This window comes from Molothrus ater, chromosome 1, assembly GCF_012460135.2.
Source record: "Molothrus ater isolate BHLD 08-10-18 breed brown headed cowbird chromosome 1, BPBGC_Mater_1.1, whole genome shotgun sequence".
Classification (NCBI taxonomy): Eukaryota; Metazoa; Chordata; class Aves; order Passeriformes; family Icteridae; genus Molothrus; species Molothrus ater.
Window position 1 is genome coordinate 6,841,817 of NC_050478.2, and position 15,762 is coordinate 6,857,578.

Here is a 15,762-nt window from a genome sequence, read left to right on the forward strand (position 1 = left end):
TGTGTTTTGGAGAGAAATATATAAGTTGTACTGTGAGACTGAGGATGCTGGTGACTAAGTCTCAGTATGACTCAATGGGAGTGGGCAGGAACAGATGTACAAAGCTGGTTGGATTTGTGCAAGACAGCTTTGTACTGCACAAGGCTAGTACAATTTATCTGTTTGCTATTACTTTTAAGACTATTTGTATTTAAAAAAAAAAAAAACAAAAACAAACAACCAAAACAAAAATATGTAGGTCTGGAAAGTTTGAGAGGGCAGAAATAAGATATAAAGACTTAATTGGTGAGGCTGTACCTTGAATCCTGTGCTCAGGTCTGAGCCCCTCACTACAAGACAGATATTGAGGGGCTGAGGAGTGTCCAGAAAAGGGCAAGGGGATGGTGAAGGGTCTGGAATATAAGTCCTATAAGGAGCAGCTGAGGGAGTTGGGGAAGTTTAGCCTGGAGAAAAAGAGGCTCAGAGGAGACCTGATCACCCTCCACAGCTCCCTGAAAGGAGGTTATAGCCAGGAGGGAGTTGGTCTCTGCTCCCAAAACAAGCAAGAGGACAAGAGGAAATGGTGGAGATGGCAGGTTTGCAGTGAACTCTTTGACCTTAGAGGCCTTTTCCACCTTAATGATTCTATGATTTTGTCCATGGTATGAAGATTCCAGAGGCAGCACAGTCCAGGGATTATTGGGTGACTGTGCAGGACCAGCTATGTGCACTTCAAGGTGGATACAGCATCAGACTTGAAATAACAGAAGGTAAGTCCCTCTAAATGACATGCCTGGAACAAAGGGAAAATATTCAGTCCCAAAGAGGCACTGTCTAAAAGGTTAGGGAGTAATGGCTGACTGAAATCTAACCCAGATCTCAAAATGTGAAAATCCCCATCCATCAGGTGATTATTCAATGTTCTATGTAAAAAAAACCTCACATATGAAAGCTTGGCAGAAGAAAACAGCCTATGTGCAATTCAAAGGCATTTCTTTCAGCTGCAATAAGAAGTGGACATGGTCTACTCAAGGAGCTACTGAAGCCACTTTTCTCACCACAGGTCCTCCAGCTTGGATTGCCACCACTTGGGCAGAAAAAGCTGCTAAAAGTATGAATTTTAAAGGGAAGGGATTAAAAAGCCATGAAACCAATAAGTCCTTGATATTTCCCCGAAAATAGCTAAATAGCTGTCTTCCAAGCACTTCTTCCTGAGTGATCCTGATCATGAGATACTGGCAGCATGCAGAATACCCTTCTTAATTTCTGAAATTCTTAACTGATCCTGACAGGAATTAATCTCCAGCAGTCTACAGCAAATTCACTTCTTTTTTTTGTTGTTGTTGTTTCCAGAGCTGTAGACAAGATCCATCAAAAAAACTTAAAAGACAGCATGGATTGTTTTTTGTGTTGTTCTCAATCTCAGACTTAAATCACTAGAACACATTCCTATGCTGTTTACAGAAAAAAAAAAAAAAAAAGAAGGTTTCTTTCAAGCCTTGTGCTCTGCTGCCAGAAAACCCCACTGTACCACATCAGTGATTCAGTCTTTTCAGTCTTTGCAGATGAGCTGGGCACAGACAGCCTGGGGTGGGATGGAATCCCTCCTGCCTCCAGCCCCATCATGTTTAGAAGGTGCAGAGAGCTCAGGGCTGTGTGGAAATGCTGTGGTGGAGGGTGCTGCTCCCCACCTCATCAAGTGACAAAGCCTGGACCCCCAAGCACACAATAGCCTGGTGTCACCGTCATATTTTCTGAAAAATCTCTTTGCTCCTGGGAAGCTGAGAAGCCTCAGAGAAAAATGAAAACAATAATTATCTGATTTGCTTCTCCTGTGTTTTGCTGTTTTGGAATGTGTTTGGAGATTGTTTACCAGCAGGGGATTGTTTCATTGTTTCATGTGAATTGTTTTGACTTAATGACCAATAATGGTCAGGCTGTGTTGGGACTCTGGAAAGAGTCAGGAGTTTGCATTATTACCTTTTTAGCATTCTGTAAGTATCCTTTCTCTATTCTTGAGTTTAGTATAGCATTCTTTAATATAATATAGTATCATAAAATAATAAATTAGCCTTCTGAGAACATGGAGTCAGATCCATCACTCCTCCCTTCAATGGGGGACCCAGAAAATGCCACAGCCTGGTTTGTCAGCTCCTTCACACCACGAACCACACAGCAGTGACTAGCAGAGTGTTTATTACAACAGCAGATGGACAACCTAGCAAACGTGCAAATAATGAAATGTCACTTAAAAAAAAAGGAGAGACAGAGAGAGAAAGTGAGAGAACAGCAGAGGAAGCCTGCCAGGGAGGAAACCAAAATTCCCAGTAGTCTCTGTGACACCACCATGATGCACATACAAACCCATTATTAAGTGCTATTCCTGGGTGCTCGGTCAAAGACAACCTTTCTCCAGCGAGACGTTTCATTTAAGAAGCACCCAAAGTTTAGAAACACAAGGTAAAAGCAGAAGATAACACACCTCAGTCCTGGAAAATGTGATTAGGTAAGTGATGAGGGAATTAAGAAACCAAGAGACATGGCTCTAAGGAAGGACTGCAGGAGACTGGAAATGTTACCCTTCAGATGGCTCACACTCAGTGCCAATAAAAGTGCTTTCCAATACTTATGAGTTTGTCTTACATAAATGAGACACTAGATCCCAATGTATTTGCAGAGAAAAGCCAGCATTTGCTACAAAACACAACTTCAGCCACAGTGAAATAGCAGAACTGCAGGAAACAAAAGAAGATTTTGCCATAATGTAATGAAAACACTTGAGCTGCTGCAGCACAGGAGCAAACAATCTGAAGGGGATTCAACACAAGGATCACACTGAGGCTTACTAAGTCATCTTCACACTTCAGCTACTTTGAGTCACTGTGTTTTGATTTTTATGTTTTTCCCCACTTTTTATTGGCTAAATCTCTTCCAAAACCATGTCCTCAAGGAAGAATAAAACAAAACAGAATCAGAACTGAAAACCCCCAGCTGATGGCCTTATCCCAAAAGGACTTGCAGGGTTCTCCCTTGCCTGTATATGACTGAGAAAGGTGACATTCACACCAGGCGAAAGATCTCTGCCATAAACACTTGAACTGCAACTATTTTTTCCAGTTCACTGCATTTAGGAAGACAGCTGCCTGTTGCCTCCTCTTTCCATTCTTGTCAGGCATTAACCGTGAATAATCTTGACAATTAGAGGAAAGGGACCTGCTCTGATCTAGTAGCCCCTTAACTAAAGAAGAAAAAAAAATAAAGGGAAAAAATGCAGAAGCAAAGAGGAAATTAGGGAAGGGAAGGAAAGGAAGAACAAGATGATTCTGTGCTTCATGTGCTGAAGACAGAACAGGAGGTCAAGGGGAGCAGCACATGGTGTCCATGATGAGGAAAGATTCCCCTCTTGGTGCTTTCCTGACACATTTTCCAACATCACTCTGCAGCTGCAGAGAGCAATTTCACCTCTATGAAGTTTACAGTCACTTTGCTACAGCTTTTTCTTATACCTTTAGCCCCACATGTAAAAAGAGACCAATAAATTTAATATGCTTTGTTTCATAAGCTAAACTAGTTTTTTTCTTCTCCCAAAAGAATGGATGTCTTCATTCATCACACTCTGAACCCTTTATTTAAAGGTGTATTTTGCTGAAGCTGCAACATAAAATGCCCTTAAGGACAGAAGAAAGCTCAGCTTGTCTGAGACAACCCAGAAGACTTTATCACACTCCTGGTACAGTATTCTGCCCAAACACAGCCTGCATGGCCTTTGTGTCCCACCCCTGACTTTGAGCTAAGACACAGCAAGATTTTGTGCCATTCCTAGATTTTCAGTTAGCAGTGACATCCAATGCTAATAAATTACAATCCATCATTTATGCTGTGGGAATCCAAAGCGTTTTACAAGCTACAGATCCAGTCCAGAACAGCTTCATGAGAGCATTTCAGTGATGAGATTTCACTGCCTGCTCTGGCTTTCTGGATTAGCTCTGGGAAGGCATTCTGGTATCTGTCACTGCTCATGTCCCCCACACTTTCTGTCCAGCCTAGAGGGAAGGGGAAATCCAGCATCTCCAACAGGCAATATGCTCCCATTTCCCTGGCGTGGCAGAGGCTGGGCAACTTGCTCAAAACTTTGGAGTTTCTATGTCATTGAATTTCACATATTCAGTGAAGTCATTATAATGTAACCATTTCTTTGTGGCGTAATCAATTCCTTTTCATTTGTAATCCAACTAAGAATAACAGTTTCACTTTTATATGAACTAAATATATGAAAAATATGAACCTGCTTTGGCAAATAAACAGTCAAGAAGATAAATGGCCTCTTCTTTTCCAGGCTTTTGTTATCTTTGCAACATATGGAGACTGCACATTTCTAATTTCCTACTTCTGTTAAAATTTTGTTGCAAACAGATTTAACTCTGAATAGACCCTAAATTTTGTGCACTTTTAAATGTATGATTAAGCCAATGTACAAAGCAAACAGTGCCTTTGACAGAAGCTCGCTTTCAAAAGCAGCCTGACAAGCATGACCATCTCGTGTGGTAGCTCTGAAATGAAAAGCACTATTATTAGGAGAAAAGTTCTGTTCTGTACTATTCCCACTGCCCAGAATTAAAAAAAAAAAAAAAAAAAAAAACCAAAAAAAAAACCCTGCATCTCACCTCTCCATCTTTACTGTCGATAAACTGGGAATAAAGTAGGGTGGTTTTTTTTTAATTTTCCCCCTCTAGAAAGCTGTCCAGACAAGGGGCTGCCTCTCACTACGGTGTGCACGGCACCCGGAGCGTGTTTCACTCCGGCTCCTTCCCCAGCTCCAGCGGTACCGGCGTAGCCATGGCAACGCCGGGCTGCCATCCCCGCAGGAGGCTGGGCCGGGCCTCGGCAGCGCAGCGAGAGCCCAGCTCCGTGTGCGGGCTGCGGGACCCAGCCGGGACCATTTCAGCCGGGTTTCCATCCCCTCCCAGCTCCGTGTCGGGCTGCAGCATCATTTCAATCCCCTCCCAGCTCCGTGTTCGGGCTCCAGGACCCAGCCGGGACCATTTCAGCCCGGTTTCCATCCCCTCCCAGCTCCGTGTTCGGGCTGCAGCATCATTTCAGCCCGGTTTCCATCCCCTCCCAGCTCCGTGTTCGGGCTGCAGGATCATTTCAGCCCCATTTCAATCCCCTCCCAGCTCCGTGTTCGGGCTTCAGCCCCATTTCAAACCCCTCGCAGCTCCGTGTTCGGGCTGCAGGACCCAGCCAGGACCATTTCAGGCCAGTTTCAATCCCAGCTGTGCTCGCTGGTGAGACACACTCCGGGCATCCCTGTGCTGGGATATCTGGGGACACTTCCAAGTGTCACTCAGATGGGATTTCCTTTGCACAGCCCCGAGTGCTGTGTAGAAAGCAGGGTTAACTCTCTGAGTGCCCAGTGGAGTGACATGAAGGAACCTCCCTGTCCAAGTGAAAAATCCCAGAATTTAAATTTTAAGAAAACAGGCCAGCTATGCAGCTTCTGAGGAAAAGCATGTTTGTTAAGAGAACTGGCAATGTCCAAGGGATATAAATCTCACATTTCCAGGCTCACACACACCAAGCACTGGTCACTTGTTAAAGTCTGTCTGTCTTTGAAGGGATGTGCTTCAAAGAGCATCACAGTTCTGCTTGGAAGAAGGTGTTAGAAGACACCAGTGGCCATCTCTCTGGAAGAAATATGGATAAAATACTTGCCCATCTGGAAAATCTTGTGAACAATGAGGCAAACAGAAGAACACAACAAAGAGATTACTCACTCACACTAGAAATAACCACTACTGAAAATAAATCTTTGCAGTGGGTCCAGTTTGGAAATAATCCTCATATAGAAATGGAAGGGAAGAAATGACACATACCCAGGGGTTTTTTCTAATTATCGTACATGCAGTACTAAAATTCTGAGGAAGATATTTCCCCAGGTAAACTTCTTCTTTCAAGGCTTCTTTCAAGGACTATGACTTCATCAATTTTTTAATTTTTTTTTTTCAGAAATAGTTCCTAGTTTAGATCCAGTATAGGGAAGAAAACATTACAAACAAGCCATATCAAATTCTGACTCCTTTAGAAGGAGTCTTCTAATTTTAGCCATCATATTATTCTTTATGAGTCCATTTAAGCACCACAATTACAATGGACCAACCTGAACATGCTGTGGAGAAAGGACAAGCAAACACACATTCAGAGAAGCCCAACTGAAAACTTAAGCTCATTATCCACATACACCAAAAGTAATTTTTGCCCTCTGCAATGGCTTTGAAACCCAGCAGGCACTGGTGAGCTGAAACAGGCAAATCTGCATTTGCTTTGGCTGACAGTTTGTGCATCAAAATGTGTCAAGAAGAATTTGATCCTGCTTGGAGAGTGTGGGAAACATTTCCAGCTTAGCAGGACACCCTGGACATGGTGACAGATGGGCAGAGTATGAGCCTGGCATGGGAGAGGCCGCTTCAGAACTGGCTGTTGCTCCAAGCCATGTGGCAGACAGTCCAGCCCCATTTGTCACAAAAAAACAAAGCTCACACTGGAATTACCAAAAACCAAGGCTCAGGGAGAGCCCCTGCCTGCAGCTCATCCTGGCAGGGACACCCACCCTGCCAAGGAGCATCACTGAAAACCTCCCATGAAATTAATGAGCACCCAAGAAGGAAACAAAACAAAGCAAAACACAGCAAAGCTCTTTTTTTTTCTATTTTTTTCCCCTCAAGATAAATTAAATCCATAAGCAGGAATTTTGATTCAGAATAACAATTTTGTTTTTTCATTACTACCAAAAATTAGGTTCACACCAGTAATATGGCCCTAAAAAATATTGGGTATTTTTTTCCCATCAGGAACATAATATTCCATCAGGAACATTAATTTCTCTCTATATGTACTGAACAGCTGTATAACTATTAGTGTATATATTTACATCCAAGTTTTATTAACACTTACTTTGAGGTCTATTAGAAATAGAAATTGGACTTTGAACCACAAAGTCAGGCACTAGAAGTCATCATATACCTATGAGGAGAGTGTCTGTTACATCAGCACAGAAAGGTAAATTTTGATAACTTTATCAAAATATACATCAGTTCTAAAAGCAAGGGCACTGGCACCTACACTGAGAAGCAGAAACAAACTGCCCTGGTGACGATTTCCTCCCAGATGTAGATGTGACAGAGTTCAACTCACAGGGCATCACTGTTTTTACACACATATGAATCATAGTTTCATGTAGGGCAATGGATATGGGAAACATATATATTCATATGTGCATACAGACATGGTAACAAGCTCTTACAATTTTTTAACTGCCATTTATTTTAAATTTAGGATGATTAAATATTTCTGTCTTCAAATCAGCTTCTCACTGCCCCTACTTGGGTGGCCAAAGAGGCTGAAATGACAGAAGGATTTTCTCCTCCTGATGGAAACCCGATGGCTCTTGGCTGCCTGAAGCAAACTCTGGTTACAGGTGATTTCCATCAACTCTGTGTTTTGCCTTTAAAGATTTGCAACAATATTGCATTTAATTCTCCTAATTTCTTCTTGATGAATGTCAGACATCCTTGTTCATTCAGATTGATGGGGTGGATTTGGGGGGGATGGCTGAGCTTTTTTGTTTTTTTCAAACTGGGGCATTAAAAAAAAAAATACATTTGTATTCCACTCCTAGTAATAAAAATGTACTAAATTGAAGTACAACCAAGTCTTCTTTGCTGGGTTTCCCACTGCCTCCCTTTGAATTGAGGGCTGGCCCCTTGTCAGCAGGATCCCTTTCATGCTGCTGCCCATCATTCCCTCCTCCATCAGATAATCCTGCCCCCCAGGCTCCCAGCTGCAGCAACTCCAGTCTGCTCACACCTCCCAGGGCTGCTCAAAGTCAGCACCGCCTCTGCTCTCCAGCCTCTCCTGCGCTCACCACGCAGGGGACACAGCTGAGGGGGAAATGCCTTCCCCAAAGGCTGACACTCTCATTTCTCCCGTGGCCCGTAACACAGAACAACAAGCAAAACACACAAGATGCTGGCAAAATACCCTGCATCTTATACTGGATTAAATTTCATTTGCTGTTCACCATCACCCCACTAACAGAAGATCCTGAAGCCCTTCAGGCTCTGATCCCAGGATGGAGCTGCCTCATCCGTTTTGGCCGTTCATTATCTCACGGATCCATTAATTGCAGTGCAAATTGCGTGTGTTCAGCACTAATTCTTGTAGAAAGGGAAAAATGCAAGGGGGAACGCATGAAGCCAATAATACAGCTCTTTATCCTAACAAACCTCATCAAATATCAAATTAAAATCATTAAGCAAAACAGCACTTCCTGCAAACCTGTGATTTGGGTTGCAGTGACTAGCCATGGCAAATTAGTTGCTCAGCAGTTCGGGAGGCTCTGAGATGAGCAGTAGGAGAAACCAAGCATTGCAGGATGCAGAGACCAGATGGTTTTAGGCTGAAAATAAATGAATGCCCCCCAAATGATAATGTCTCTTTCCAAAACATTAAGGAAAAGTTATGCAAGGGGAAAAAAACAAAACACTAACGAACCAACCCCAAACCCAAGCTACATTCTTTAACTAGATAAAAGAACATTTTGTTCAGCCTTGGAGTATCTATTGTAATTAAATGCTCTAAAAACAGGACAACAGCCCCGTGCCGGTCATGCATACGAGAGACAAAACACGACAAAAAACCCAAAATACCCAAGAACCATGCATTTCTTACAGAGCCTGAAGAATTCCTGCCTCTCTACAGACTCCTGCAGTGCACTCGGGCATCCACCTAAATGAATGCAAAACCCATTTCCCCTGCTAAGATAAATTAATTTAATAATAAAAACAATCAAATCCAGAGAAACCCAGGGACAACCGAACCCCGGCTCTGACTTACAGCTCTGAAAAATCCTGCAGTCTGGCTGGAAACGTCCATCGAAGAACTGCATTGAAAGCTTTTCCCTAAAGGCAAGCGCATTTAAACATCTCGGGCTCTGCTACTGGAGCCGATGCTGCAACAGATGGGGCTCAGGGCTGGGTGTGTTGGTGCCTCCCATCGCGGCAAGCGCGGGGATGGCAGCGCCGGCGGAGCCACCGCAGCGCAGGGAGGGCGGGCGGGCTCTGCCCCTGCGGGCTCCCTGCCAGCATGGCCCCGAGCATCACGGCCAGGTTCGGCTACCCTCCTGCAGAACCGGCCGTGGGCTCGGGCATCACGGCCAGGTTCGGTTCCCCCTCCTGCAGGACCGGCCATGGGCTCGGTCAGAGCCCGAGCATCACGGCCAGGTTCGGTTCCCCCTCCTGCAGAACCGGCCATGGGCTCGGTCAGAGCCCGGGCATCACGGCCAGGTTCGCTCCCCCGCCTGCAGAACCGGCCGTGGGCTCGGGTATCACGGCCAGGTTCGGTTCCCCGCCTGCAGGACCGGCCATGGGCTCGGTCACAGCCCCGGGCATCACGGCCAGGTTCGGTTTCCCCGCCTGCAGAACCGGCCATGGGCTCGGGCATCACGGCCAGGTTCAGCTACTTTCCTGCAGAACCGGCCGTGGGCTCGGCCAGGGTGGGAGGGTCATTTAGCGGAGTTTTGGGTGCAGGATGCTCAGGGGGCACGGGGGAAGTCGGAGGGTTCAAATAACCGCAGGCGGTTTTAATGAGATCTGAAGGGAGGAAAAAAAGATCCCGTTTTCAATAGCAGAAGTTTCAGATGACTGAGGCTGCATCTGCATCAGTGTCGAATACCTTGGGGAAGGCAGCACAGAGCAGCAAATGCATTTTCAAGGCTGGAGTCTGTGCTGCTCCATATCAGCCCTATTCCCCACTTAACCACAGCCCCACTTTGTAGCTGCACAAAAGTCACTTTATTTCTCTGTGCTTGTTTTCCCATCTGCAGCATGAACAGGGGATGACTTGGCTAACTTTTTAATTTATTATAAAGACCTCACTGGGAAAATAAAGTGCCTGAGTACAATGCATAACCATCAAAAGTATCACCATCCAAAAAAAGATAAGAGTTATTTTGAAAGGGCACCACATGAGCAAGTGCTTAGCAGAGCAATGCAAACTCTCCCAGTAGGAGCTGAGGGATGGTGGGGATTTCAATTTTCTTCTTCATCAAGCTAAATCCCTCTTTTATAACCCCATTCAGCATTGAGTACTCCACCAACCAGTCTCACATTGTCCTTCACTGGCAATGAAATTGTTCCCCAGACCATGGGGACACATCTTTGGCCAAGATGCTGTCGAAGGCTGGCTCAGATGAGGACACCTCTACTAGAAGAAAGCCAAAGAAAGCAAAAGGCAGAAAGGTCATCCCTGCAGCTTCCAATACTTGAACAGAGGCATCAAAACACCATGCAAAGAGAGCTGACACCTCTCTGGAGAAACAAGTGGCCAGATCTTGAGCCACGGAGCATTGCTAGTCCTTTCTTGGTCATCTCAAAATACCATTTGTGATGATCTGTTGAAAAACCCCCTAAAAGGGAGGGTTTGCTTTAATTAATGACTCCAGGTCACTAAACCACCTGATCAGTGGAATGGACTTGGCTTACACATCACTCTCAGTCTATTCATCCCATTCACCAGATGATGCTGCACCCTTTTGCAAGAAGATGCAGCCAACACCAACCTTAATTCTGCTACATCAAATAATAAACCCCACTGAGGCTGGGTAGTACTTCAGCACCAAAAGGATGAGGTCCAGGTGACACCCCTCATGTGCCAGGCAGACAGCACACCCTGGGAACCATCCACTGCTCTCTCCTCCTTCAGTGTGCTAAGTGCCTCTGATAACACAACCCCCTTGGGAGCAAAAAAAGCTGAAAATGGTACATAGTGTTCACTCACAAATGGCAGCTATTACTTGAATCCTCTCAAGACAAGATCACTGGCAGCACTTTTTAGCAGAAACATGCACAAATATTTGGTGTTTAGAAGATTTGTCCCCTGCTAAATTAATATTTTATGCATGCAGAATGTACAAGTAGTTTAGGAAAATAAACAAGCTTCCTCTTAAATGCTGTTTAAGGGGTACAAGAGAAACGAGTCAACCAGCTGGAGCAAGCAAAACACATTTTGTCTTTCCTCCTTGAGCTGTAGGAGAAAGGAAGGAATCTGTGGCTGACCTAGAGAGGGTAAAAGGGAAGATTGGATTCATAGTGGAATAAAAAGGGTTCTCCTGCAAAGCACAGTTCAGATCAAATGCTTCTCTGTATAGGTAACTTCTAAGGATTATTCAGATTAGCAATCAGATCAAACAAAAAGGGGCATTAACAGCCAGGGAAATGTCCCACATCCCTAAATCATCCCCTTTAAATCACTCATGGGCTCAGTTCGATGTACCCAATGCCAAGAATCATACAGACCTATTAAAGTGTTTAAAAAAAAATCTTAAAATGGTTTCTGGTCTCAAAGTCTGATTGGCACAAATTCCACCTCAAAAACATGCCTTTTCCTCCCCCACCTTTGGATAAGGAGTGTGAAACAGATTGCACAACTACATCTCAGATAGGCAGAACAGTTAATGGTTTAGATACCATTTCATAAATATTTGCTGAACTGGTTTTTGGATTCTGTCCAGTTTCTGACAACCATTAAAAACATTGAATAATTTGCCATTTTCTTTCACCCTTCTGGGGTGAAAAATAGGCAGAGATTTTATTGCTATAATTTCTTACCATTATTTAATGACTACTTGTATTTATGTTGATGTCTCCTGCCGAAGAAGCCCAAGTGATTCTTGAATCTACAGACTTGAGTTTTCCAAATCACATTTATGTAAATATTTATATATTCTTTATTAAATATTCCTGTACTGAATACCTGGGCTCATATGTGGCTGCATAAGCAAGTGGTGAAGATCTGAGAGAAACCAACCAATTTCTGAATAAATACCTTGTTTCACATTGGGTTTCAAGTGCTTGTGCTCTATCAGAGATGCTGAGGCTCAGTGACTAAAAGCAGCAGTGAGTTACAGCACATCATCTAGCACAAGATGGTGCAAAATGGGAAATCACACAAATAAAGTTATTTGATGATGTTTTCAGCCACACTTTGCTGACAAGTTCTAGGAGTCTCTATGAACAGGGATCTAAAACTCCAGCCATTTCCTTGCTTCCTTACATATCAAGGACAATTCAGGAGGTTCCAGAAAATGCTTTATATAATCAACTTTCCATGACAATAGATTTTTCAGATATCTTCAATTTTTTCCCCCAATTCTTAAGTCCTCGCATCTCAAGCTCAGCAGTCATTATTCATTTTATAACTGCATGTCTTAAAAAAAAGTTCCTTTTAGAGCACTTCTAGATCACTCACATATTTGGACTAACTGTAGGATTCTCACACTTTATCAGGCAGTAACTCTGGAGGGAAAACAAATCACCAAAACCTGCTTGTGCCTTGGACTGTGAATTACACACTCACCTATGGCCCAAAGACCAAACTCTGAGCAAAGCAGATTTATGACTGTCACATTTTCACCAGAATAAAGCTACAGAATTCCCTGTCCAGCTGAAACAGGCATTGTTGTACTCGTTTATTTTTCCATTTGAAGAGTTTGGTTTTTAAAAATTCAGAGCCAGACCCCTCAATCAGCTTCAGATTTGACTGCACATAATTCCTGCACAATTTCCTTGAACTGTTCCAAAACACCAACTCAATTTCATCCTTTTAGTCCAAGTAAAAGCCTAAAGTATCATAAATTTCTATCTGGCAGTACAGCAACCTTCTGCAATTTCCCAGAGGAGACAGAAAATGTCTGGCTATTGGTTGTTGTTATTTATATTCCATAATTTTCCACAAAGATATGGTGGGTTTGTAAGTACTACATAAATTAGATGAGTTCATGGGGCCAGCTTCCATTATAGTTTCCTTTTTCTTATGAGGCAAACAGTGCCTTGAAATCAATGGAGCTTCTGTCTGTGAAGACACCATTTCAGAACACAGCAGATACAGCAATTATTGAAGTGCATGGTGAGCCAGAGCTCTGCATGGCAGGGCAGGGCTTTTGTCCACTGTGTAATTAAGAAAGATTTTTCATATTTTTTACAGCCAACACAGCCATCATATTCATGGTTGCCCTATCCCCACTCCTACTGAGCACGAGCAGCAACCAAAAGAAACGTGCAACACAGATGTGGAGCCTCCAGCCATGAAGCCAAAGCACCTGGGCAATGCTCAGATGAGAGAAGCAAGTCCTTGAAGAACAGGGAAAGCCACAGCAGCAGCTGGGAGAGCAGCTGAGCCCAAGGGGAAGATGAAATGGGGAGGAAAAAAATCCTAAACTGCACCATAAGACACACCAGCTCTTAGTGGAACAACCAAAGTTGTCTTTCAAGAGTTGATGTCGAGCAAAGGGCAGCTGTGATCTGCGAGAGTTGGAAAAGGGAGTACAAGAAAAAAACCAAAACATTTAGCCCCCAGAGTAAGAGGTAGGGATGAACTGCAGAGTCCACCCCACCCAAATCAGGCAAAACTGCAATGCAGGGTGATGGAGATGGTACAAAAAGGAAAGAGACCTCAGGAGCAGAGAAAAATATCCCATGACAAAACAAAATCCACAGTTTACTCCCTTTTTCATCTCAAACAGCCATGATTTTCTCCTCGCATTTTTTCAGCATGATCTACCAAGCAATGAACCAAGTAGCTGGGATTCCTGACTCACTGCTGACGAGCCAGAAGGAGAACATCCATGTGAGAAACACCAAACCCCAGTGAGAAATCACCCATCTCTCCTGGGGGAGGGAGCGCCCTGCCAGCCTCTGCAGTGAGGATGGATCACACTGCACCAGGGACGCCTCAGCCAGTTTGGGTACCAAAAAATGGATAGCTGCATTCTCAAATCTAGTTCTTTAGCAGAGAGATTTTTCTTTACAGAGAAAAGCTTTATTTCTTCACAGAGGGGTTTTTTCCCTCTGTATTTGCATATATAGCCAGATGCAAATGACATTGAAATGATGAGGTGTTCATACAAAGGCAGTACTGGAGGCTGCCCAGCACCCTTGTGCCTGCTCCACATGGACCCCACTGCCCTTCCCACCTGTCTGAATCCCACAGATGGAGGGATGGAGCCTCTTTCCTGCATCATGGTGGGGAGGAAGGGGTGGAGACACTTCTGGAGAGGTGCCAGGGCAGAGCTCTGCTGTGTCTGGGGCCAGTGGAGGTCTCTGGGTGCCTGGGGAGAATTACAGAGTCTGAGCTAGGACACAATGCTCAATAACTCAGGGAGTGAAGGACCAACACTTTGAACTATAATCCTCTGTGGGGTGGGTGAAACCCATCAGAGATGTCCTGATCTATGAGGATGAATAAACCAGAGAGCAAAATTACTGTCAGGAACCTGGTGGTGCCTCTATGGTGTCTCATTCAGCTTTGCTTGAGGCATTTTGAGGGGCTGCCACACTGGTATCAGTGATGATCTGGGAGGTTTTGAATCAGTAGCAATTGGTGATTCAGGATGAGCAGATTTAAACACTGTGGACTAGCTCAGAGCTCCCATTGCTTTTGTTCTCTACAAAGACACTGAATTTTAAAAATTTTGAAGGACACAGGATGGGTCTTACCTTGCTCCTACTGTATCCCTTAAGAGCTTGGATGAAAATACCCTTTGTAGGCCAGAAACAGTCCCAAAAGATAATAGAAGAATGATACTGCAGCATTTAGAAATGGGAGATAATCACTGGGAAGTAGGATCTGGTGGATTATGGGTAAGAAATCCAACCAGGGGCTTCAGCAAAAAATGCTTTTATATCTGTATGCAAAGGCTATTGGGATCTATAAAAATGTGAATTCTGCAATATGGCTTTCAGCTTCACTGGTCCCAGACTGGGATCTCTGAGGAGCAGCACTTCCATGAGGACACAGCAGTGGCCACATGGATGAGTGGAGATGTCTCAGCTCTGCTGCTGCCTCCTTGATCTCTCTGCCTTTGTGCTCCCTCCCTTGGCAACACACACACTGCTGCTGGGGGCTGTGGCAGCAACAGAGATAGGGGTGTCAGTGCCAAAAAAACAGGAGAACAGGGTGAAAAATAGGCAGGAAGGAGAAAAAAGGTGATGGTAATTAGCTGCACATAAACCCAGCCACACCTGAGCAGTCTGTAACATTTTAAGACTGGCTTAGAGAGCGTGGTGGAGAACATGCAATGCTACAGCACATCTGCAGCTCTCAGGGGAGCACTAATTATTTACCCAAAAGAAAACATCCCACTACAATAACATCACAGGACACCCATCCAGGAATTAAGATGCCCTTGCATGCTCACAGTAAGTTTTATTTTCTTTTAGCCTCATGACTTAGGTTTGACTGTTGTGGTGGATGTTGAGTTATTTCATTGAAGTTGTCCCCGTGCCTGCAGGGCCCAGGTGAGTTACCCACGTCCTCACATCTTTGTACAGCCTGGCTAGGCACAATTTGTTCTTCAGGTCAGGGATTCTGGGCTTTCTAAGGCACTCTGTGCACGTAGCAGCTTTGCTCTATGTAGGTTTTACCTTTTGTAGGTGTGCAATAAATAGTAACCATTAACTCTGAATTGAAGCAAGGGCCCACCTAGAAAAGGATAAAGTGGCTGCCTACAAACAGGAATGAACAGTTAAAATATCATCAAAGGTTTAGAAGCTGAAGTACAAAGATCTCTGCTGGTATCAACTGGCTGTTAGAAAAGAAAAAGAGGAGGTAAGAGCACCTTGCAGCATTTAAAGTAGGTCAGCACTGCCAGAAAAGAAATACTTTTATAATACATCCTGATGCAGAAACCTGACACAGAGTTACAAATTCACCAGAAAGAACTTGTCAGCT

General features: G+C 44.1%; 1 protein-coding gene across 2 annotated transcripts in view; it reads right to left on the reverse strand.

The window, feature by feature from the left end:
• The window catches only part of PRKAG2 (protein kinase AMP-activated non-catalytic subunit gamma 2), a 216,488-nt gene that overhangs the window by 155,927 nt on the left and 44,799 nt on the right, over positions 1-15,762 (reverse strand). The window contains exon 1 of one of the 2 annotated variants that reach the window (XM_036399140.2): positions 8,872-9,004. The exons of the other annotated variant lie outside the window; for it this stretch is intronic. Within the exon in view, the coding sequence (XP_036255033.1) occupies positions 8,872-8,952 (81 nt within the window). The 5' untranslated portion in view covers positions 8,953-9,004. Of the gene's footprint in view, positions 1-8,871; positions 9,005-15,762 lie in introns of those variants that run through there. 2 annotated transcript variants of the gene reach the window in all.